Source organism: Balaenoptera ricei, chromosome 4 (assembly GCF_028023285.1).
Source record: "Balaenoptera ricei isolate mBalRic1 chromosome 4, mBalRic1.hap2, whole genome shotgun sequence".
Taxonomy (NCBI): domain Eukaryota; kingdom Metazoa; phylum Chordata; class Mammalia; order Artiodactyla; family Balaenopteridae; genus Balaenoptera; species Balaenoptera ricei.
Genome location: NC_082642.1, coordinates 25,174,966 through 25,200,286, shown reverse-complemented (window position 1 = coordinate 25,200,286; position 25,321 = coordinate 25,174,966). Strand labels below are relative to the sequence as shown.

The following is a 25,321-nucleotide window of genomic DNA, read 5'->3' as shown; positions in this document are numbered from 1 at the left end:
GAAATGACAAAATTATAAAGATGAAGAACAGATTAGTGGTTGCCAGGAGTTAAGGAGGGAGGAGGGGTGAGAGTGAAATGGGTGCAGCTATAAAAGGACAACATGAGGGCTCTTTGTGGTAATGGAAATGTTATGTATCTTGACTGTATTGATGACAATATCTTGGTTCTGATAATGTATTATAGTTTGATAAGATGTTGCAATTGGGGGAAACTGGGTCAAAGGTACAAGGTTTCTATCTGTATTATTTCTTTTTATTTTTAATTTAATTTTATTTATTTTTTTATACAGCAGGTTCTTATTAGTCATCTATTTTATACATATCAGTGTATATATGTCAATCCCAATCACCCAATTCATCACACTCCCACCCCCAGCCCCCCACCACTTTCACCCCCTTGGTGTCCATACATTTGTTCTCTACGTCTGTGTCTCAATTTCTGCCCTGAAAACCAGTTCATCTGTACCATTTTTCTACGTTCCACATATATGCGTTAATATACGATATTTGTTTTTCTCTTTCTGACTTACTTCACTCTGTATGACAGTCTCTAAATCCATTCACGTCTCAACAAATGACCCAATTTCATTCCTTTTTATGGCTGAGTAATATTCCATTGTATACATGTACCAAATCTTCTTTATCCATTCGTCTGTCGATGGGCATTTAGGTTGTTTCCATGACCTGGCTATTGTAAATAGTGCTGCAATGAACATTGGGGTGTATGTGTCTTTTTGAATCATGGTTTTCTCTGGGTATATGCCCAGTAGAGGGATTGCTGAATCATATGGAAATTCTATTTTTAGTTTTTTAAAGAACCTCCATACTGTTCTCCATAGTGGCTGTATCAATTTACATTCCCACCAACAGGGCCAGAGGGTTCCCTTTTCTCCACACCCTCTCCAGCATTTGCTGTTTGTAGATTTTCTGGTGACGCCCATTCTAGCTGGTGTGAGGTGATACCTAATTGTAGTTCTGATATGCATTTCTCTAATAATTAGTGATGTTGAGAAGCTTTTCATGTGCTTCTTGGCCATCTGTATGTCTTCTTTGGAGAAAGGTCTATTTCTGTCTTCTGGCCATTTTTGGATGGGGTTGTTTGTTTTTTTGATACTGAGTTGCATGAGCTGCTTCTAAAATTGGAGGTTAATCCTTTGTCAGTTGCTTCATTTCCAAATATTTTCTCCCATTCTGAGGGTTGTCTTTTCGTCTTGTTTATGATTTCCTTTACTGTGCAAAAGATTTTAAGTTTCATTAGGTCCCATTTCTTTATTTTTGCTTTTATTTCCATTTCGCTAGGAGGTGGGTCAAAAAGGATCTTGCTGTGATTTATGTCATAGTGTTCTGCCTATGTTTTCCTCTAAGAGTTTTATAGTGTCCGGCCTTATATTTAGGTCTTTAATCCATTTTGAGTTTATTTTTGTGTGTGGTGTTAGGGAGTGTCCTAATTTCATTCTTTTATCTGTAGCTGTCCAGTTTTCGCACCACCACTTATTGAAGAGGCTGTCTTTTCTCCATTGAATATTCTTGCTTCATTTATCAAAAATAAGGTGACCATATGTGCATGGGTTTATCTCTGGGCTTTGGATCCTGTTCCATTGATCTATATTTCTGTTTTTGTGCCAGTACCATACTGTCTTGATTACTGTAGCTTTGTGGTATAATCTGAAGTCAGGGAGCCTGATTCCTCCAGCTCCATTTTTCTTTCTCAAGATTGCTTTGGCTATTTGGGGTCTTTTGTGTTTCCATACAAATTGTGAAATTTTTTGTTCTAGTTCTGTGAAAAATGCCAGTGGTAATTTGATAGGGATTGCATTGAATCTGTAGATTGCTTTGGGTAGTGGAGTCATTTTCACAATGTTGATTCTTCCAATCCAAGAACATGGTATATCTCTCCATCTATTTGTATCATCTTTAATTTCTTTCATCAGTGTCTTATATTTTTCTGCATACAGGTCTTTTGTTTCCTAGGTAGGTTTATTCCTAGGTATTTTATTGTTTTTGTTGCAATGGTAAATGGGAGTGTTTCCTTAATTTCACTTTCAGATTTTTCATCATTAGTGCATAGGAATGCAAGAGATTTCTGTACATTAATTTTGTATCCTGCTACTTTACCAGATTCATTGATCAGTTCTAGTAGTTTTCCGGTAGCATCTTTAGGATTCTCTATGTATAGTACCATGTCATCTGCAAACAGTGACAGCGTTAGTTCTTCTTTTCTGATTTGGATTCCTTTTATTTCTTTTTCTTCTCTGATTGCTGTGGCTAAAACTTCCAAAACAATGTTGAATAATAGTGGTGGGAGTGGGCAACCTTGTCTTGTTCCTGATCTTAGTGGAAATGGTTTCAGTTTTTCACCATTGAGGACGATGTTGGCTGTGGGTTTGTTATATATGGCCTTTATTAGGTTCAGGTAAGTTGTCTCTATGCCTACTTCCTGGAGGGTTTTTATCATAAATGGGTATTGAATTTTGTCAAAAGCTTTTTCTGCATCTATTGAGATGATCATATGGTTTTTCTTCTTCAGTTTGTTAATATGGTGTATCACATTGATTGATTTGCATATATTGAAGAATCCTTGCATTCCTGAGATAAACCCCACTTGATCATGGTGTATGATCCTTTTAATGTGCTGTTGGATTCTGTTTGCTAGTATTTTGTTGAGGATTTTTGCATCTATGTTCATCAGTGATATTGGCCTGTAGTTTTCTTTCTTTGTGACATCTTTGTCTGGTTTTGGTATCAGGGTGATGGTGACCTCGTAGAAGGAGTTTGGGAGTGTTCCTCCCTCTGTTATAGTTTGGAAGAGTTTGAGAAGGATAGGTGTTAGCTCTTCTCTAAATGTTTGATAGAATTCGCCTGTGAAGCCATCTGGTCCTGGGCTTTTGTTTGTTGGAAGATTTTTCATCACAGTTTCAATTTCAGTGCTTGTGATTGGTCTGTTTATATTTTCTATTTCTTCCTCATTCAGTCTCAGAAGGTTGTGCTTTTCTAAGAATTTTTCCATTTCTTCCAGGTTGTCCATTTTTTGGCATAGATTTGCTTGTAGTAATCAATTACGATCCTTTGCAGTGTCTCTGCAGTGTCAGTAGTTACTTCTCCTTTTTCATTTCTAATTCTATTTATTTGAGTTCTCTCCCTCTTTTTTTTGATGAGTCTGGCTAATGGTTTATCAATTTTGTTTATCTTCTCAAAGAACCAGCTTTTAGTTTTATTGATCTTTGCTATTGTTTCCTTCATTTCTTTTTCATTTATTTCTGATCTGATCTTTATGATTTCTTTCCTCCTCCTAACTTTGGGGTTTTTTGTTCTTCTTTCTCTAATTGCTTTAGGTGTAAGGTTAGGCTGTTTATTTGAGATGTTTCTTGTTTCTTAAGGTAGGATTGTATTGCTATAAACTTCCCTCTTAGAAATGCTTGTGCTGCATCGTATAGGTTTTGGGTCATCTGTTTTCATTTTCATTTGTTTCTAGGTATTTTTTGATTTCCTTTCTGATTGTTTCAGTGATCTCTTGGTTATTAAGCAGTGTATTGTTTAGCCTCCATGTGTTTGTATTTTTTACAGCTTTTTTCCTGTAATTGATATCTAGTCTCATAGCGTTGTAGTAGGAAAAGATACTTGATACGATTTCAATTTTCTTAAATTTACTGAGGCTTGATTTGTGACACAAGATATGATCCATCCTGGAGAATATTCCATGAGAACCTGAGAAGAAAGTGTATTCTGTTGTTTTTGGATGGAATGTCCTATAAATATCAATTAAGTCCATCTTGTTTAATGTATCATTTAAAGTTTGTGTTTCCTTATTTATTTTCATATTGGATGATCTGTCCATTGGTGAAAGTGGGGTGTTAAAGTCCCCTACTATGATTGTGTTACTGTCGATTTCCCCTTTTATGGCTGTTAGTATTTGCCTTATGTATTGAGGTGCTCCTATGTTGGGTGCATAAATATTTACAATTGTTATACCTTCTTCTTGGATCGATCCCTTGATCATTATATAGTGTCCTTCTTTGTCTCTTGTAATAGTCTTTATTTTAAAGTCCATTTTGTCTGATATGAGAATTGCTACTCCAGCTTTCTGTTGATTTTCATTTGCATGGAATATCTTTTTCTATCCCCTCACTTTCAGTCTGTATGTGTCCCTAGGTGTGAAGAGGGTCTCTTGTAGACAGCATATATATGGGTTTTGTTTTTGTATCCTTTCAGCCAGTGTAGGTCTTCTGGTTGGAGCATTTAATCCATTTACATTTAAGGTAATTATCTATATGTATGTTCCTATTACCATTTTCTTAATTGTTTTGGGTTTGTTATTGTAGGTCCTTTCCTTCTCTTGTGTTTCCTTTGTAGAGAAGTTCCTTTAGCATTTGTTGTAAAGCTGGTTTGGTGGTGCTGAATTCTGTTAGCTTTTGCTTGTCAGTAAAAGTTTTAGTTTCTCTATTGAATCTGAATGAGATCCTTGCTGGGTAGAGTAATCTTGGTTGTAGGTTTTTCCCTTTCATCACTTTAAATATGTACTGCCACTCCCTTCTGGCTTGCAGAGTTTCTGCTGAAAGATCAGCTGTTAACCTTATGGGGATTCCCTTTTATGTTATTTGTTGTTTTTCCCTTGCTGCTTTTAATATTTTTTCTTTGTATTTAATATTTGATAGTTTTGTTAATATGTGTCTTGGCGTGTTTCTCCTTGGATTTATCCTGTATGGGACTCTCTGCCTTTCCTGGATTTGATTAACTATTTCCTTTCCCATATTAGGGAAGTTTTCAACTATAATCTCTTCAAATATTTTCTCAGTCCCTTTCTTTTTCTTTTTTTTTTTTAAGGTTTTATTTATTTATTTATTTATTTATTTATGGCTGTGTTGGGTCTTCGTTTCTGTGTGAGGGCTTTTTCTAGTTGCGGCAAGTGGGGGCCACTCTTCATCGCGGTGCGCGGGCCTCTCATTATCGCAGCCTCTCTTGTTGCGGAGCACAGGCTCCAGACGCGCAGGCTCAGTAATTGTGGCTCACGGGCCTAGTGGCTCCGCGGCATGTGGGATCTTCCCAGACCAGGGCTCGAACCCGTGTCCCCTGCATTGGCAGGCAGATTCTCAACCACTGCGCCACCAGGGAAGCCCCCCTTTCTTTTTCCCTTCTTCTTCTGGGACCCCTATAATTCAAATGTTGGTGCATTTAATGTTGTCCCAGAGGTCTCTGAGACTGTCCTCAGTTCTTTTCATTCTTTTTTCTTTATTCTGCTCTGCAGTAGTTATTTCCACTATATTATCTTCCAGGTCACTTATCCGTTCTTCTGCCTCAGTTAATCTGCTCTTGATTCCTTCTAGAGAATTTTAAATTTCATTTATTGTGTTGTGCATCATGGTTTGTTTGTTCTTTAGTTCTTCTAGTTCCTTGTTAAATGTTTCTTGTATTTTCTCCATTCCATTTCCAAGATTTTGGATCATCTTTACTATCATTATTCTGAATTCTTTTTCAGGTAGACTGCCTATTTCCTCTTCATTTGTTTGGTCTGGTGGGTTTTTACCTTGCTCCTTCATCTGCTGTGTATTTCTCTGTCTTCTCATTTTGCTTATCTTACTGTGTTTGGGGTCTCCTTTTTACAGGCTGCAGGTTTGTAGTTCCTGTTGTTTTTGCTGTCTGCCCCCAGTGGCCAAGATTGGTTCAGTGGGTTGTGTCAGCCTCCTGGTGGAGGGGACTATTGCCTGTGTTCTGGTGGATGAGGGTGCATCTTGTCTTTCTGGTGGGCAGGTCTGCCGCTGGTGGTGTGTTTTGGGGTGTCTGTGACCTTATCATGATTTTAGGCAGCCTCTCTGCTAATGGGTGGGGTTGTGTTCCCGTCTTGCTAGTTGTTTGGCATAGGGTGTCCAACACTGTAGCTTGCTGGTCGTTGAGTGGAGCTGGGTCTTGGCATCGAGATGGAGATCTCTGGGAGATTTTCACCATTTGATATTACGTGGAGCTGGGAGGTCTCCGGTGGACCAATGTCCTGAACTTGGCTCTCCCACCTCAGAGGCACAGGCCTGATGCCCGGCTGGAGCGCCAAGACCCTGTCATCCACATGGCTCAGAATTAAAGGGAGAAAAAAGGAAAGAAAGAAAGAAAAATAAATCAATAAATAAAATAAAATTAATGAAATAAAAAATAATTATTGAAAAAAAAATTTAAGTAATAAAAAAAAAAAGAAAGAAGAGAGCAACTAAACCAAAAAACAAATCCACCAATGATAAGTGCTAAAAACTATACCAAAAAAAAAAAAAAAAACGGAGAGACAGAACCCTAGGACAAATGGTAAAAGCAAAGCTATACAGACAAAATCACACACAGAAACATATACATACACACTCCCAAAAAGAGAAAACGGAAAAAATATATATATCATTGCTCCCAAAGTCCACCACCTCAATTTTGGGATGATTTGTTGTCTATTCAGGTATTCCACAGATGTAGGGTACATCAAGTTGTTTGTGGAACTTTAATCCGCTGCTTTTCAGGCTGCTGGGAGAAATTTCCCTTTCTCTTCTTTGTTCGCACAGCTCCTGGGGTTTAGCTTTGGATTTGGCCCCGCCTCTGTGTGTAGGTCGCCTGAGGGCATCTGTTCTTCTCTCAGACAGGATGGGGTTAAAGGCGCAGCTGATTAGGGGGCTGTGGCTCACTCAGGCTGGGGGGAGGGAGGGGTACGGAATGCAGGGTGAGCCTGTGGCGGCAGAGGCTGGCATGACGTTTCAACAGCCTGAGGTGCGCCGTGTGTTCTCCTGGGGAAGTTGTCCCTGGATCACGGGACCCTGGCAGTGGCGGGCTGCACAGGTTCCCAGGAGGGGAGGTGTGGATAGTGACCTGTGCTTGCACACGGGCTTCTTGGTGGCTGCAGCAGCAGCCTTAGCGTCTCATGCCCATTCCTGGTGTCTGTGCTGATGCACCCGTCTCTGGAGCTCATTTAGTCGGCGCTCTGAATCCCCTCTCCTCGTGCACCGCGAAACAAAGAGGCAAGAATAAGTTTCTTGCCTCTTCGGCAGCTCCAGACTTTTTCCTGGACTCCCTCCTGGCTAGCTGTGGCGCACTAGCCCCTTCAGGCTGTGTTCACGCAGCCAGCCCCAGTCCTCTCCCTGGGATCTGACCTCTGAAGCCTGAGCCTCAGCTCCCAGCCCCCACCTGCCCCGGCTGGTGAGCAGAGAAGCCTCTAGGGCTGGTGAGTGCTGGTCGGCACCGATCCTCCGTGCGGGAATCTCTCCGCTTTGCCCTCTGCACCCCTGTTGCTGCGCTCTCCTCTGTGGCTCCGAAGTTTCCCCCTCTGACACCTGCAGTCTCCGCCCTTGAAAGGGCTTCCTAGTGTGTGGAAACCTTTCCTCCTTCACAGCTGCCTCCCACTGGTGCAGGTCCCATCCCTATTCTTTTGTCTCTGTTTTTTCTTTTTTCTTTTGCCCTACCCAGGTACGTGGGGAGTTTTTGGCCTTTTGGGAGGTCTGAGGTCTTCTGCCAGCATTTAGTAGGTGTTCTGTAGGGGTTGGTCCACATGTAGATGTATTTCTGATGTATTTGTGGGGAGGAAGGTGATCTCCATGTCTTACTCTTCTGCCATCTTGAAGCTCCTCCCAGGCAATCTTGAAAAGAGAAAAGTGTAAGAAGTGACAGTTGATGCCGTGAGCAACTCTTTAGCTCCTACTCCGTCAGCATTGTGGAGTTGTATCCATGGCCTCAAACATTCACATCTTCTTACCTTTTCCAACAGTGCCCATCTAACAGCTGAACCCTTGCCCTCAATGTTAACTAAAGGGGTTCTTCCACAAATTATTCCTAGGTATGTGCCATAAAGCAGGCTGTTATTTTTCCATAAGAACAATGTTACAACTAAATCATAGATATGCTGAATAATATCTCAAAAAAAAGCAAACATGGCCTATAGGAATTCAAGTTAAAAAATATACTGCAAAATTTTTGATTGTCACAAATGTACTTTACAAGGGGTTGTAAAGTACATTTGTGACAATCTTATAAAATGTACCAAAATACACATGTCCAGCAAACATGTCTAGCGAGGTTCTCTAGAATACAATTTTATCACTACAAGTGTGACCTAACACTACATGTTAGCAATCATAAGTATTAAATATTTAATAATAATTTTTCTTGCCTCCTTAAAATTTAGAAGGGCTTTTGGGGAGATGATTTGGATATCTCATTTCTCTTAAAATTTTTCTATTTCAGCTTAAAAGCTCCCTTCAACATTTCTTGTAAGCAAGGAAGTCTGAAATGATAGCGTCTTTTCCTCTTTTTATTTTAAAATAAATTTATTTATTTATTTATTTATTTATTTTTGGCTGCATTGGGTCTTCGTTGCTGTGTGCAGGTTTTTCTCTAGTTGCGGCGAGTGGGGCTACTCTTCATTGTAGCACACAGGCTTCTCATTGCAGTGACTTTTCTTGTTTTAGAGCACAGGCTCTAGGTGCACGGGCTTCAGTAGTTGTGGCTCACAGGCTCAGTAGTTGTGGCTCGTGGGCTCTAGAGCACAGGCTCAGTAGTTGTGGCGCACGGGCTTAGTTGCTCCATGGCGTGTGGGATCTTCCTGGACCAGGGTTCGAACCTGTGTCCCCTGCATTGGCATGTAGATTCTTAACCACTGCCCTACCAGGGAAGTACCGTCTCTTTTTCTCTTGATAAATATTCTCTAATTTGGATTATAGTGCCTGGATGTAAGGATGTAACTATATTGTTTACTGTACTTTGTAAACAACAGACTCAGTAGTGCATAATTTAGAGATGAGAATTCAAAATATCATGAACATCCCACCAAATGTTGATCCCATTTCTACTTGCATTTCTCCATTGACAGGAAGCTCACTTCTTTTTTAAAGCAGTCCATTCCATTTTTATATCTCTCTTATTTCACTGAGTTTTAGGCTATTTTCCTATATCTCTCCACTTATCTGTCCTAATTCCTTCCAGAAAGCCAAAGGACAAGGCTTCCTTCCTCCTTACAACAGCCTTCTCATGTCCACAGAGAGGGCTACTGTATGAGGTTCTCTAGAGAACGAGAGTCTGGGAAAGTTGAAGGAATTGTCCACACTCTGTGTGCTGAGGTGTTGCAGCACTTAAAGAGTCATTTAATCTTTCACAAAGATAACTACCTCTGGTCAGACTATATTTAAATTCAGACATAAATATGTTTTGTGGAAAACATATTTTCTCCTTGTTTATGCAGAGGAAATCTCTTGCTGATCAAGTAATGCTGTTTTGGTTCAAGGTTAGTGTAGTGCATTGGGCTACAACAAATTCAAATAAGTAATTATCCTTACATGTGAATACAGTTTCTTCTTAAAGGCCACCCTTTGTTTTGCCCGTTCACACATGATCTGTAAAGCACGTTCAGCCAAACCTATTGTTCTCATACAGTGGTGGATTCTGCCAGGTCCAAGGCGGCCTTGGGCAATTTCAAATCCCCTACCTTCACCTGTGAGAAAGAAAGGATAACATGACCACAGCCTATTTCTTTTGTTATTTACACAAATCCTGAGAAACTAATGAGCTGCCCTCAATAAAAATGGCATTCCGGTAGGAAAAAAGTCAGTTCTGTAAAAAGGTTCACTATACCTTTATGGAACTTTGATTTCTATGTATTTTAAACCACCATCAACAAAAACGTGGATCAAATTTAAGAACTGTCTTTTGAGTACCTACTCTGCATAAGTTGTTTTGTTAGTGCTGCAATGGTTACAATGGTAGATAAGACACAGACCCGAGTTTAGAACCTAGAAGAGGGGCAAGGATGCTAGGGATAAGGGATATGGAGAGGAACAAGAAAGGCAAAGGAGGGAGATGCTGTCTGTTCATCATGGTAATCTTAGGGCCTGGCAGGATCAGGGGCTTGTTGAGTGGATGAGATGAGGAACACAAGAACCTTCCTGAAAGAGGTGGCATCAGAGGTGTTCCCTGAAGGTTGAGTAGGATTCCAACAAGCAAGAGGATGGAGTCATTCCAGGCATACAGTGTTCAAAGTTATTTATGCTTCTAATGTGTATATGACTTGAATTCAGAAAGTAGTGAGGTTTTAGTAAAACAAGTAGAGGTTTGAAGATCATGTTTCAGGAAAAAGTGTGTTGCTCTGAATTGTATAATTTTTGTATTTAGCTGTGTTTTCAACTGATGTGATACCACATCAAATACTTAAATAAAATCTTATTATTCCATGTAAGAAAAATCCACCAAAGGAAAAAATTTTCCTTTATAAATGGAGTAAATAAGAGGGGAAAGTATCTAAATTATGGTATACTTCGTATCTTTTCCAGATTTAGCCCTGAAATTATTTTAAAACAAAATAATAGAGAGTCATTTTTCCAAACTTATCTCACCTAGTATTAAATTGGTGGCAGGAACTCGCACTTGATTAAAATGGATCTCAAAATGTCCTCCATGGAAATTATCTATAAAATAGAGAATAAAATTTTAAAAAGCAAAATGAATTGACCAAAAAACAGTCACAGATAATTAATCTACTGAAATATAATTACTCAGAGATAGTGGAATTTATAGGCCTCATATGTCATACATTCCTAGGTAGACCAGAGCCCTGAACCCCCAGCACTGTGTAGCCCAGAAAACTTATCAACTGTTTTAGAAATTTTAAGAGATTTTAGATATCATTTCATCAAGAGGTTTCTGAGCTCATTCTCTGAAGTTGTAGAGCTATGAAAAAGGAAGACGGCTCCACAGCTCTGATCAGACTATTTTACTATTGTTCTATTATTGCTTCTTCTTTGAAATTTTTTATATACGGGCTTCCAAAGAAAATTTTGCTTGGAAAAAAAAAGTTCCAATTGTTCAAAAATTGAAAGTGAATAATGTAATTCAAATTTCTGATTTGACCATTGTGGAAACCAATGCCTGATGATGTGAAGAACCTGCGTGAAGGGACAGAGCAGATTCAGCATTAGAGACAAAGCTGAGTCTGGGTCTTCAGGTATGTTTGCTCCCAGTCTAGGCTTGTTCACTGTGTGTTTGCCTCTTGAAAATGCTGGCATGTGACTGAGATTGGAAACACATTCACATTTTGTCTTTACATCACCCCTCCTCCCTGCCAAATTCTGCAGATAATCCCATGCTAACTCCACACCCTTTCCCAGTCAGAATAGACATTAATAATCAACTATGTCCACACTGTTTCTTTTGGCCTTGGCACAGGGAGTTGGAGAGGTGCTGGTGAAATTGTCATACTGAAATTTCAAACATAGGCTCTACAATGGAGGGTATTTGTAGCGAACCAACATTATAAACTCATTTTGGTGGTCTTTCAGGCTGTTGCTCTGCAACCCAACAACTTCCCATACACAGTTTGCTCCAGTGAGCTTGTTCATCCCCATCTTGCCAACACACTTTTCTTTTCTTTATAATTCAATCCTTTTTTCTTAAAGTTAATTTTTATTGGAGTATAGTTGCTTTACAATGTTGTATTAGTTTCTGCTGTACAGCAAAATTAGTCAGCTACACGTATCTCCTCTTTTTTGGATTTCCTTGCCACTTAGGTTACCACGTGCATTAAGCAGATTTCCCTGGGCTATACAATATGTTCTCATTAGTTGTCTATTTTATACATAGTATCAATAGTGTATATGTGTCAATCCCAATCTCCCAATTCCTCCCCCTCCTCCCTCCCTTGGTATCCATACATTTGTTCTCTATGTCTGTGTCTCCATTTCTGCTTTGCAAATAAGATCATCTATACCATTTTTCTAGATTCCACATATATGCATTAATATACAATATTTGCTTTTCTGACTTACTTCACTCTGTATGACACTCTCTAGGTCCATCCACATCTCTACAAATGACCCAATTTCATTCCTTTTAATGGCCGAGTAATATTCCATTGTATATATGTACCACATCTTTTTTATCCATTCATCTGTCGATGGACATTTAGGTTGCTTCCATGTCCTGGCTATTATAAATAGTGCTGCAATGAACACTGGGGTGCATGTGCCTTTTTGAATTATGGTTTTCTCATAGTATATGCCCAGGAGTGGGATTGCTGTGTCATATGGTAGTTATAGTTTTAGTTTTTTAAGCAACCTCCATACTGTTCTCCTTAGTGGCTGTATCAATTTACATTCCCACCAACAGTGCAGGAGGGGTTCCCTTTGCTCCACACCCTCTCCAGCATTTACTGTTTGTAGATATTTTGATGGTGGCCATTCTGACCAGTGTGAGGTGATACCTCATTGTAGTTTTGATTTGCATTTCTCTAATAATCAGTGTTGTTGAGCATCTTTTCATGTTTGCCAACACACTTAACCTGTGGGTGCATTCTCCAGCTGCAGCCTACAGAAAATGATGATGTCAAATGTTCCATAAAACTGCAAGTCTTATATCCACTACTTGAATATTTTCATTAGCCACTTTCAACAATAAACAGAAAGCCAGGGTCACCACAAAACCTGAAGTTCAGTAAACTTTTTCATAACATTTATCACCGGCTGACAGCTATATAACTTCTTATTTACATGTTTGTATTTACTCTCTGTCTCCTTCCCCCAGCATGTAAGTTCCACAAGGGCAGAGATCTTGGTCTACTGTGTTCACTAATGCATTCTAAGTACCTGGAATGGTGCTCAGCACTTAACAAATACTTGCTGAATGAGCAACCTGATTGGCAAGGAAACAGTGAACATGAGCCTGAGCAAAAGTATCCTTGCTTCTTAGAAATTCCACCCAAGGACAGAAGGAAGGAAAAGTTTTGCATTCAAATCAGTCAAAACCCATTGCTTATTAATAGCTCTTGAGGTTGATTGACTAAGAAAGCTAAACTTGAAAACAAAAATGAATGTTACTGTGGGTTACCTAGATTTAATTTCCAGGTGTATTTCATTAATCTGTTCTCCTGGATGATGTAGAGAAGGCTGGCAGACAGAGTCGTTATTCCTTGAATACCAGTCTGCCCTTTCCCAAAAGCAGACAAAACATGGTAGAATGCTGCACCACCTTTCTTTTTATTTGTTCTGTTCTGAACTCCACTCGTATTTTTATTAAACATCAAAAGATTTCTAAGAACCCATCTTGTGCATTAAAATGCTATCTAGGGACTTCCCTGGTGGTCCAGTGGTTAAGAATCCACCTTCCAATGCAGGGGACGTGGGTTTGATCTCTGGTCAGGGAACTAAGATCCCACATGCTGTGGGGCAACTAAGCCCACGTGCCGCAACTACTAAGCCCGCGCTTTCTAGGGCCTGCGTACCACGACTAGAGAGCCTGCCCGCTGCAACGAAAGATCCCACATGCCGCAATGAAGATCCTGTGTGCCACAACTAAGACCTGATGCAGCCAAATAAATAAATAAATATTTTTTTAAAAAAAGCTGTCTAGTCCCTTCAGTGTTACTGCATATTCTAGTCTTCCTGCTTGCAAATACACGGACAGGTTGATTGAGTACTTACCCAGGTAGCCAAAGACAGACAAGGGCCTTACTACTTTTACTCCAGGTGTGTTGATGGGAACAAGAATCATGCTGTGTTGTTTGTGTCTGGTCAAAAGAAAAACAGATGTTAGGAAAAGTGTGCTAAGTGGAAAAATAAAACAGATGTTAGGCAGAGTCTCAACTGTCACTTTTTCATTGTTGTTATCATGTAATTATGTAAGCAATGATGTCTGGAATGGGAACTGTGTAAAAAACATACATTAAGTACATTCAGATGCAGGCTGTGATCTGGAACAATGATGATTTTAAAATATGTGAAAATTATTTAACTGAGGCTTCTCATTGCTCAAAGTGGTAACTGGCAACTGATATTCAATACATTAAACATTTCAAGACTATTGCCTTGGATCTAAATGTCTAACTTACAAACAGTTTTGAAAAATTTTATATATCTTAAAATCTGATCCAAACAGCTTTGAGGATTCAGCAACATTTTTAATACAGGAAATTCCACAGTGAAGAATGTACAGCAACACTCCCTAAAATGTTTTCTAAATATATCTTTTAGCAAAATAATTGTGAAATACAAACATGTGACATTTAATGTCATAATATATTTTATATTATTATGATTTGTGAGCCCAAATGGTGCGTTTTAAGTAAATTAAGTAGATACAGAGAAAGACCGACTCTTATTCCTCATAGATTTCTCAATCACTATTGTTTTATTACCTGATTACACAGTTATTGTTAGTTTTTCCCATAACAATTGCAATTTTGCACTTTGGATTCCCAGCTCCTAAAACCAGAGAGAAAATGAGAACAATATATCATAAAAAGAAATTTTTAGTCTGACATTTCACCCTAAAAGTTCTAATCTTTCTAAGTTTACCTCTGGGAAAACAAACAAACAAACATACAGGAAGAAAACCCTTAATTCATTAAAAAAAATAATGCTATGTACAAAACTGTATATCACCCAAGAAAAATCACTAGCCAAGGCCAAGAATGGATTTCGCAATGAGAGCTGCTGCATGAAAATAACCAGAAGTCAAAGAAGCCGTGAAAGAGCTGCAGCCCTTAAGACAAAATGACAGCTCTCCCATTCATACCATTTCAGACATCAGCATGCTAGAAAGGTTGTGAACTTCTTCTAGCTTATTTCCTCCTGTTTAGATCCCATATTTTCTGACATATGGACAAGAAGTACTAAAACTCATGATATTTACTCCCCAACCAGTGACTGAGAAAGACCTAATTTCCCCAGCCATGGGGCTGGGTGAGGGTGAGTCTGAGGATTTCAGTACCTATCCCAGATTACATCATTTGCCCTAGTTATGCTATGGAGTAGCTGAAGATGGTTTACTTGGAGCTGTCCACATATATGAGGCTCTGATTCCACCTTCAGTAAGCCTAGGTTCTCATTCATTGATTTATTAAGGGTTAAAATTTGAAAATATAAAGCTATTCTCATTTTAATGTAAACTTTTATTTAACTACAGTTTAAGGTCTATATCAATTCCCCAAAGGGGCCTTCTCGCAAAAAGTAAGTTTCATTTTCACCAGTCTAAGCACCTAGTCCCTCAGGGAAACTACTATTTAACTGGTGTTCTAATTATAAGACTGCAAGCAACTGGGTCAGATTAAGTTAAACACATAACTTCTTATAAAAAGTGGTTTTAGGAGATGTGAAATCATATGAAGATTAAATGTGAAATGTTAGGAATTATGTCAAATAGTAGAATAACACCATAAAATCCCAGGATTTAAAGGATAAACTCTATGGGACATATTAAAGGCCACTGCAAGGATGTAATCAGTGAGATCCAGATGGTGGGAAATCTACAAGACACATAATCCAGTTTCTTCAACAATTAAATTGCAGTAAAAAGGAAAAAAGAGGGATAGGGAAAAAAGGAAGGGAGCTTACAGATAAAAAGAGATGAAAAGAGACTTAAAAAGAGTATCAACCAACAGGAATTTTTAGACCTTATTTGGATCCTAATTCAATTAAACTAAAAAGCATTAATCACAATTATGAAACATTAGAAATTTGAATATGTAATGATATGTAATGATATTAAGTAATTTTAGGTGTGCTAATCGTTTTGTGGTTACATTTTTAAAAGCACCCATATTGAGATACACACTGAAATGTTTGTGAAAGAACTAATGTGATGTCTGGGACTTATTTCAAAATAATATAGGGAGAGGAGGGAATGAGAGTAGGGATGAAGCAAGGTTGGCCATGAGTTGGAAACTGCTGAGTTGCAAAGCTATTCAGAGTATTCCTGGGAGACCTAAATATGTAGCAAAGATATAAAGGAGAAACATGGGTGGTACACTGAAATGTCTGCAAATAGGTCACGTACTAGTGAACATGAGGAGTAAAGGAGGGTAGGGCCCAGAGGAAAGAGATGCCTTAACTCTATAGATTGAGTGGATTGGGGTAAAAGACATAGTGAAGAAGCAGCACTAGAAGAAAGATGATTAGTTGAGAAACAGAGACCAAGGCAAGCAGAGGTAAAGAAAGAGAAGAGAGGGTAAAAATGAATAGAAAAACTAGAGAAAAGGGGTCTACTTTAAACATTGGCACTTACATCTGAAATTTTGAAACTCCTTACAATTGACTCTCTGGCTCTATAGAAGAAATGGATGAAACAGAATGCACAACTACAGCTCTTGCAGTGTTTTCAGTCTATATGAGGACATACTAAATAAACAGAGAAAACTATAGAGTGGAAACAATCTAATATTTCCTAGAGTTTAGAACGGAAACTGAATTGATAGCTTTTCTAAAACCAACTTGGAGAGATTCAAGATAGCAGAAATATGTGTTTATTTCCCATCGCTCCTGAGATCTCACTGAAGTAAAAACCTAAAAGTATAATGAAGGCATAACCATAACAGAAAAGGAAGTAAGGAATGTGAGGCAACAGGATTAGGGGTGTTGGTGGTCACCAACAAATGAGAGCTTTCAATAAATATCTGGGGAACAGATAGAGGCAGGTTGACCAATGAAATGCACAGAGAAGTCAGAGCCTAGCAAATGATGTAAGGAACTGCAAAGGGAGAGGGTTCTGACTCTGGAGTCAGAAGTTATGACTGAGAAGTGAGGCTACCAAAGGGGGATTAGTCCAGTATTTACAGTTGGGCAAATGTAACAGGTGGCATTCTCACAGGCAGGTATCTGACACTTAGCCTGAGGGAGAAAAGTATAGAGTATGTTACAAAAAAACTGAATAAAGTCATTCTGAGACCTGGGGGCCTGTAGCTTGAAAGCTAGCTTCCCATCAGCAGACTCTAAAGTGAGTCCCCGCCCAGCGCCACCAAAAGTTTCCTTGCGGAACTGCTTCTCAGGAGAGAAAAATGGCTGGAAAAGAGCTGTTAAAACAAAGGAAACCTCAACCAGCTACTCTTCCTTTTTTCTTAAGTATGAATAGAAAAACAAGGATCTGTAGTATGTGAAGAGTCTGCAGCATTAAAGAGAATGACTGACCAAAATAAAGAAACGGTAAAACTGATTGGAATAGGAAGACTAATCTAATAGGAGAGAGGTCTCCAGAAAAGAAAGAACTCAATAGAATTAAAGTTACAATTTAAAGATGTGTGTCTGTGTGTGTGCACACGCGTGTGTGTGTGATGGATAAGGGGAAGGAGATATAAAAGCAAATAATGAAATGAAAGAAAAATGGCAATTAGAAACTGCAGGAAAATAATTTGTAAATGTACAAGTGAACCATGGTCTAAATATAAAAGAAACTACAGTATGGCATGAATTTAAGTAATACATAGAGTGTAAAACTATTTTAACTGATGTTGATGCTTAGAAACACTCTCCTTACACTGGCCAAGGTGATATTATATTGAATCAGTTAGAGAAGGACAAGAAATCTATCTAATACACTACTCAGACCAGCATTGAAAAATATTAGCATAGTCCTATAAGGTAAGTGTTGGTTTTCAAAGTTTAGAGTCATTCTGTGGTCAACAGTGATTATGGTTGCAAGACAGAAATAAATTTTAGTAATTCTGACAATGTAAAAGTAGAAGCTGTGGCTGACATAAGGTAAAATATGGAAGGGAAGAATAAAAGGTAGAGAAAGGGGTAGGTGCACTCACGTAACTTTAGATTATAAAGAGGAGCTTGAAGAGATTCTGTGGAATGGGGATGCAGAGGAGAAATTTAGAGGTATCATCTAAAGTGTAAAAGGTAATCAATCAAAAAATTGAAATAATAAATGTCTACATTATGAAAGGGAAGAAAGTTATAATACATATGAGTGAAACTGTTCTTAATAAAATTGGGGAATCAATAAGTAGTGTCTAAAATGAATAAACTGGGAGAGAGAAAAAAACATTTTACCTAAAATTATAGCAGAAACCAGAGAACTAAAAACAGAAACCTGGAGTCTTCTCTAGGGTATGGTATGGTTGTGTGAAGGGATGGGAAACAGTATGTTCTTAAATATTTTCAGATTTGTTACCATTTCTAATCGAATAACAATAACTACTACCACTTTTTTTAAAAATTAAAAAAAAAAACCAGCCTATTATCTTGTGAATAAATCTGTAGATTCTAATTCGGAGAAGGAAACTGAGAGACCTGCTGAATAAACTGCAATATGTTTTTTCTCTTTCCTAATCTCCCTTTAATCTGAACGTTTTATCTTTGGACTGTGGAGGAGCCATTTCCTGCATATAGTGTGGCATTTCCCCACTTCTTCTAAGTGATAATACATAACTCCAGAAATCCTACATGCACACCTCTGCCTTATGAAATGCCTAAGATGATAAAAACACTAAAAATAGATTTCATCTGGGAAAAGGAGGGGAAGGGAGGGAGGCAGTGTGCCTAAAATGGGTGATTCTGTTCATCCCCAGGCTGGTAGTGGAATAAGGAAACACCTTAAACTGATTTAGAGCTTGAATTACAAGACTGCTTTCTCCATGGCCAAAGCCAAAGGAATTGTCAGAACTTGCAATCATATATACATATATGATTTTATCTATGACTAGAAAGGAAGGGAAGGAAGACTTTTAACTGACAGGAGCAGAACATTTAAAAAAAAACAGCATTAAATTGGCCATTTGATGCAACAATGTAATCACATAATAAATATGTTAAGCAAAATTGTCTCCTATTTTTTCCCAAATATATGACTTATTACCTTATCCTGGGACTAAGACAAATATGACATATTATATATAAGATAACGGGCAAGACCATTTTCTCCACCCTTCTGTGCTTTTGCATCATAATCTTATTACCAGTTGCTTCAAAGAAAATTCAATAGAAAAGTTTTATATTGAAAAGAAATAAATCTGCTTTTTGTTAAAAGAAAAACATAAGCATCTTCACAAATATAACAGAAATTTAATGTTGTCCAAGTAGAACACTTTACAATGCTTTGAAAAGTCTGTGGTATGTGTATTGATATTAGATAACAAAGGCCTTTAATTCAGGTTAAACATACTTATTGTATACCAACCAATAATAAATGGCAGTTATAGGATTTCTAGAATTTTGTATATAATATATATATTATATATATATACATATATATAATTTTAGAGCAGTTTTAGGTTCATAGCAAAATTGAGGGGAAGTTACAGAGATTTCCCATATCCCCCTTCCCACCTCCATACATAGCTTCCCCCATTATCAATACTGCCCACCAGAGTGGTACGCTTTTTACAAGTGATGAACCTACATTGGCCTTCATAACCACCCAAAGTTCATAGTTTACATTATAGTTCATTTTTTTTTTAAATGATAACATTTTATTATAGAAAAAGTATCCCAAATATAGGATTTTGTATACACTGGTAGGTGAACAAATGCAACTTTAAAAGTAAATACAAAGTAAAGAGGCAAAACTACAAGCATTTTGCCTTTAAGAGAAAACATAACGTTTTCCTGCAGCGGTGAACCCACGCAGAGCACGAATGTGGCTCCATCTCCCATAAAGGCATCAGGTTTGCTTTCTGAACTATGCCCAGTTTATCAATTTCAAAATGATGGCAAGAAGGGAGTTCTCTGGTGGCCTAATGGTTAGGATTCTGGGCTTTCACTGCCAGTGGCCTGGGTTCAATCCCTGGTCGGGGAACTGAGATCCCGCAAATTGCACAGTGCAGCCAAAAAAACAAAAATCAAAACAAAACAGAAAAAACATGATGGCAAGAACTGGTATTGAATAAATCTCTAAGACTGATTCTTAACTTTCTATTGACTGTTACTTGATAAAAGTTCCCATCACACTTTGAGAATTTAAAGCCTGCTTTCTGATTGTTTTTACTTACAGAAGGACCCGTTGCAACACTATCCATCCTTCCTGGGCTTATTCCACAGTATTTTCATAGACCTGTATACACATTACTGATCATTTTTGATGTTGTACATTCTATGGGTTTGGGCAAAGGTATAATGACATGTACCCATCATTATATATCTCACTGTCCTAAAAATCCTCTGTGCTCCACCTACTCATCCCTCCCCACCCCCAACCCTGGCAACGACTGATCTTCTTACTGTCTCCAGAGAGTTCTGTCTTTTCCAGAATGTCATATAGTTGGAATCATAGCCTTTTCACTTAATAATAGGCATTTAAAGTTTCTCCATGTCTTTTCATGGCTTGGTAGCTCCTTTCTTTTTAGCACTGGATAATATTCCATTATACAGATGTTCTTCTTTTAAATGACCATCTCTCCTTCTTGCCTCTTCTTCTGGAACTCCAAGTACACATAGTTTAGACCTTTTGATATTGTCCCACAGTTTCCTAAGACTGTTCATTGCTTTCCATCTTTTCTTCAAATTGGATAATTCCTAATGGTCTGTCTTCAAGTTCATTAACTCTTTCCTCTGTCATCTCCATTATGCTATTAAGCCCATTCAGTGAATTTTTTTCAGATATTTTACTTTTCAATTCTAATATTTCTAATTGGTTCTTTTTCATGTTTTCTATTTATCTTCTGATATTTTCTTTTTATTTTTCTTAACCTCACTGAGCAAATTTATAATAGCTGTCTTAAATCCTTGCCTGATAATTCCAACATCTGAGTCATTTGGAGGGCTGGGCTTTCCCCTTGAAAGTGGATCATGTTTTCCTGGTTCTTCATTTCATGAGTAATTTTAGATTGTATTCTGGACATTATGATTCCTTTGTTTTGAAGACTCTAGATTCTGTTCTATCTCTCGAAAAGCATTAATGTTTTTTGTTTTATAGGGCAATTAACTTAAGTAGAGTCAAACTTCAGAGTCTGTCTCAATTAAGGTGAATGGGAGGTCACATTTCAGTTTAGCTCTTTTTATTTAGCTGCAAGGTGCTTTGAGTCTGCCCTGTGAATCACTTTGGTTCACGAGTAAGCCAGAGACTTGGGCAAAGTTTACACATGAAATAGAGCTCGCTTTTTCCAGGTTTCTCCTTTCCTGGAATCCCACCCTATTCTATCATTTTCTGGGAGTGATGGCTGCCCCAGACACTCTCCTCTGGTTCCTTAGTACACAAAGACCCGAGTTATCTAGAGAAGCTTCAGCATTCTCACACCACATTGTGTACTTAGGCCAAAGCCTTTTTTTTTTTTGGCCGCATTGGGTCTTCGTGTGCTGCGTGTGGGCTTTCTCTAGTTGCAGCAAGCGGGGGCTACTCTTCATTGCAGTGTGCAGGCTTCGCTTTGCGGTGGCTTCTCTTGTTGTGGAGCATGGGCTCTAGGTGCACGGGATTCAGTAGTTGTGGCTCGTGGGCTCTAGAGCACAGGCTCAGTAGTTGTGGTGCATGGGCGTAGTTGCTCCACAGCATGTGGGATCTTCCCAGACCAGGGCTTGAACCCGTGTTCCCTGCATTGGCAGGTGGATTCTTAACCACTGCACCACCAGGGAAGTCCCTAGGCCAAAGCCTTAAAATGAGACCTAGCTCCTGTCTCGTCTTCCAAATTCTGACTCTGCTACAAAATCAGCCTATCTTTGGTCACTCCCCAGACTCTTCAGGTAGTTTTTTTTTTTTTTTTTTAATTTATTTATTTATTTATTTTTGGCTGTGTTGGGTCTTCGTTTCTATGCAAGGGCTTTCTCTAGTTGCCGCGAGCGGGGGCCACTCTTCATTGCGGCGTGCGGGCCTCTCACTATCGCGGCCTCTCTTGTTGCGGAGCACAGGCTCCAGATGCGCAGGCTCAGTAGTTGTGGCTCACGGGCCCAGTTGCTCCACGGCATGTGGGATCTTCCCAGACCAGGGCTCAAACCCGTGTTCCCTGCATTGGTAGGCAGATTCTCAACCACTGCGCCACCAGGGAAGCCCCGGTAGTTATTTTTTGTAGCTTTTTATTTGTTATCTGTGAGAAGGTCAATTTTAGGTGCTTTTTCCATCACACTAGATGTGGTACTCCCCTAGAGTTCTCTCCTTTAAACTTTGCCAAAACCAGGTCTTCACTTATCCAGTGTGATGGTTTTTTGCATCATGTACCTATCATTAGTGTCAGTTGAAGTTTTAGAAATGCAATGGTCTATATACACTACCAAATGTAAAATAGATAGCTAGTGGGAAGAAGCTGCATAGCACAGGGAGATCAGGTCTGTGCTTTGTGACCACCTAGATGGGTGGGATAAGGAGGGTGGGAAGGAGGGAGACACAAGAGGGAAGAGATATGGGGATATATGTATATGTATAACTGATTCACTTTGTTATAAAGCAGAAATTAATATACCATTGTAAAGCAATTATACTCCAATAAAGATGTTAAAAAAAAAAAAAGAAATGCAATGATCACCTCAAAATATGATTTAGGAAGCAGAATTAGGAATCTTAGAAGCTCTAAAAATTTTAAACCAATAAAACCAAGAGCTAACAATTCTATTCCCCTCAATTATTCTGTATTGTGAAGTACACATGTAAAGTAAAATACAGTTAAGATTAAAATGCATAGATAACTAATGAGAACCTACTGTATAGCACAGGGAATTCTACTCAGTGCTCTGTGGTGACCTAAATGGGAAGGAAATCCAAAAAAGAGGGTATATATGTATACGTATAGCTGATTCACTTTGTTGTACAATAGAAACTAACACAATATTGTAAGGCAACTATACTCCAATAAAAATTTTAAAAATATATGTGTCAATTCCCACTTTAAAAAATTTATCCAACAGAGTTTCACTTGTGTGAAATGATATATATATATAAGAGGTATTGGAAAACAAATTATTGGACGAATAAAGAAATTGATATTCAGGGCAAAAAGAAAAAAAGATTAAAATGCAATTGTTTTAAAACCAATGATCTAATTTGGGTTTCTCCAAATTTAATGGAATCTACTTTTCAATCAGTTCTGAAAGAACTTTTTATAAGAAGGATGTTTCAGCTGCTACATCTTCCAGATTTTAACGAGAAAAGATTTCCCCATTCACATATTTCAAAATTGTTTTAAAAATCTAAGATGTTATACTCTTGATGTTGAGCCCACTTGACTATCCTCATTTATTGAACCATGTCTGACTTTCCAAATTGTGTTTAGTTACTTTTACAACAGTGTGTCCTTCTGATTTTTATAGGTGTTAATACATATAAAATGAATTCCACAAATCTGAGGATCAACCCGAAGATCATTAGGATGATTCAAATGGTAGATGATAATACTTAAATTACACTGTGGATCTTAACTGAAATTTCTTATCTGAAAACACTGGGCTGGGGGAATTTTTTTTACCCTTGATCGGTCCTGGCTCTGCAATAATATGTAATCACGCTTTGATTCTTAGCTGGAAATTATTGAGAAAAGAGTCTTTTCCAGAAAGGCTTACTTTTAATTTTTCAACTGGATATTTTTCTACTTGGGGTTTTTGAGCTTTTACTCATAGGAAGACTTGAGGCCCTTAGGTTGAAGAGTCAGGCCACTTGCCCCATATAACACATTGTTTCCTTGGTGGGTGTACTTCTGAAAATCAGATTAGGACATAATGGTATGACTTGGGGTTCATTTTCATTACAGATCTTTTCTTTGTTTACTTTCTATCCTGGTAATCAAGAATATTTTGGGTAAATCTTTTAAGGTTTCATGGATTTTAATTCTAGATAGACAGAAGCTGAATCCTTCAAAAGTAAAATCTTCTCTACAATTCCCTCAAACCCTAACCAAAAGCCCTCTTTTTCCAATTCTATATTTCTCTCTAATATTTCCCAATAGTATTTCTTGTCTTGCTCTTTCTATCATAAAAAATTGTTGCCACAGCTTTATGTAAGTGCCCAACAGATTTCAGATATCAGGTAAATTTTGAAGAAATTCAAGAAACGAGGCAAATAATTCTTTAATTCTGCTTTGCTCAATCTAATATGGAAAACAATTCAGATTCTAAAAAGATAAATCTTCTAAATTGGCTCTCCTTTTTGGGGTCATTAAGTAGAGAAAGTAAGGGTGAATATATAAGCTGTAAATTTTGAAATATTTTGATTTAACCTTGATGTTTCAGAAAATGGGAAAACTCTCTCACAAATATATCATCTCATCTTAGCTACAAGCATAATTTGGCAGGTGCAGCAACAGAAATGTCCTTCTTCTAAAGGAAGTTTATGCTCTCATGTTATTTTAGTTAATGAACAGGATACCAAATGTCATAAATTAAATATATTAAAGGAAATCTGAATAGACCAGAAAACATCTAAATATATCTGCTGTGTCACAGGCCTTCATGAATGAAAACAGATGGCATAGATAAAATAATTTTGTTTTTAATCCAGACTCTGTGGTATTTCAAGACTGTTCAAATGCCAGGATTAAGTCAGGCTGAAAAGGACATTTTACTGATATTTGCTGATGAGTTTTAATTTCACAGGCTCTTACAACCACATGGTTATCAATCAAACAAAATCATTCTCTAACACAAGGAAAGATGACAGGTGGAGAAAAAACACGACTATTGGATATGGATATGGTCTGTAACAATAAAAAAAGTGATATAAACAATAATATAATATGAAGTGCAGTTAGCCATGTACAAAGTCTCAAGGTTATTTCTTCTACCAACATTGAACTTCTGAGGTGAAATACTTAAACTTCATTTGGTCTTAGCATTAATATTAATACTTAGCTTTAATTCAAATATGAATAAAAAACCAATATGAGTTAAGTAACATTTTACAATGAAATTTCCACTTGTTAAAAAAAGAAAAAGTTTATCATTCGGTTAAGAAAAAAAACAATCTCATGTGTGCCCTTGGAATATGTGCTATTATTAATAGGGGAAACAACCTTTGAAATTCACTTACTCTACTGCTAGGAAGGTTTACATTTAATAAGTATTCAATAAATGTTACATGCTGTCACTATTACAAAATATAGTTGGATCAAAATCAGGTCCAAATAGATCAGAATTGAAAATTCAAAAATAATTTAAATAATCAAGACATTAAAGGGCTTCCCCGGTGGTGCAGTGGTTAAGAATCCGCCTGCCAATGCATGGGACATGGGTTCAAACCCTGGTCCAGGAAGATCCTACATGCTGCAGAGCAACAAAGCCTTTGCGCCGCAACTACTGAGCCTGTGCTCTAAAGACCGCGAGCCACAACTACTGAAGCCCACGCACCACAACTACTGAAGCCCACATGCCTAGAGCCCGTGCTAAAAAGAGAAGCCACCGCAGTGAGAAGCCCACGCACAGCAACGAAGACCCAATCCAGTCAAAAATAAATAAATAAATAAATGTATTTATATAAAAAGATTAAAAAACTAGAAGAAAAAGCAATTTAGTATCTCTGAAATCTCTGGATGGGAAAGAAATTTTAAGCCTCAAAAATAATAAATGTGGGAATTCCCTGGCAGTCCAGCGGTTAGGACTCTGAGCTCTCACTGCCAAGGTCCCGGCTTCAATCCCTGCACGCAGCCAAAAACAAACAAAAAAAAGAAATCAAAGGAAAAAGATTGACTGGTTTATC

General features: G+C 38.0%; 1 protein-coding gene across 7 annotated transcripts in view; it reads right to left on the bottom strand.

The window, feature by feature from the left end:
* ACAD11 (acyl-CoA dehydrogenase family member 11) overlaps positions 1 to 25,321 on the bottom strand; it is a 96,191-nt gene that overhangs the window by 10,150 nt on the left and 60,720 nt on the right. For 5 of the 7 annotated variants that reach the window (XM_059920326.1, XM_059920327.1, XM_059920328.1 and 2 more), the window contains 5 exons: positions 14,133 to 14,199; positions 13,420 to 13,505; positions 10,342 to 10,413; positions 9,289 to 9,443; positions 7,423 to 7,596 (listed from right to left, as the gene is read on the bottom strand). In XM_059920326.1, coding sequence (XP_059776309.1) covers positions 7,423 to 7,596; positions 9,289 to 9,443; positions 10,342 to 10,413; positions 13,420 to 13,505; positions 14,133 to 14,199 — 554 coding nt within the window. The remainder of the gene's footprint in view (positions 1 to 7,422; positions 7,597 to 9,288; positions 9,444 to 10,341; positions 10,414 to 13,419; positions 13,506 to 14,132; positions 14,200 to 25,321) is intronic. The other 2 variants (XM_059920329.1, XM_059920330.1) reach the window with 1 other exon arrangement.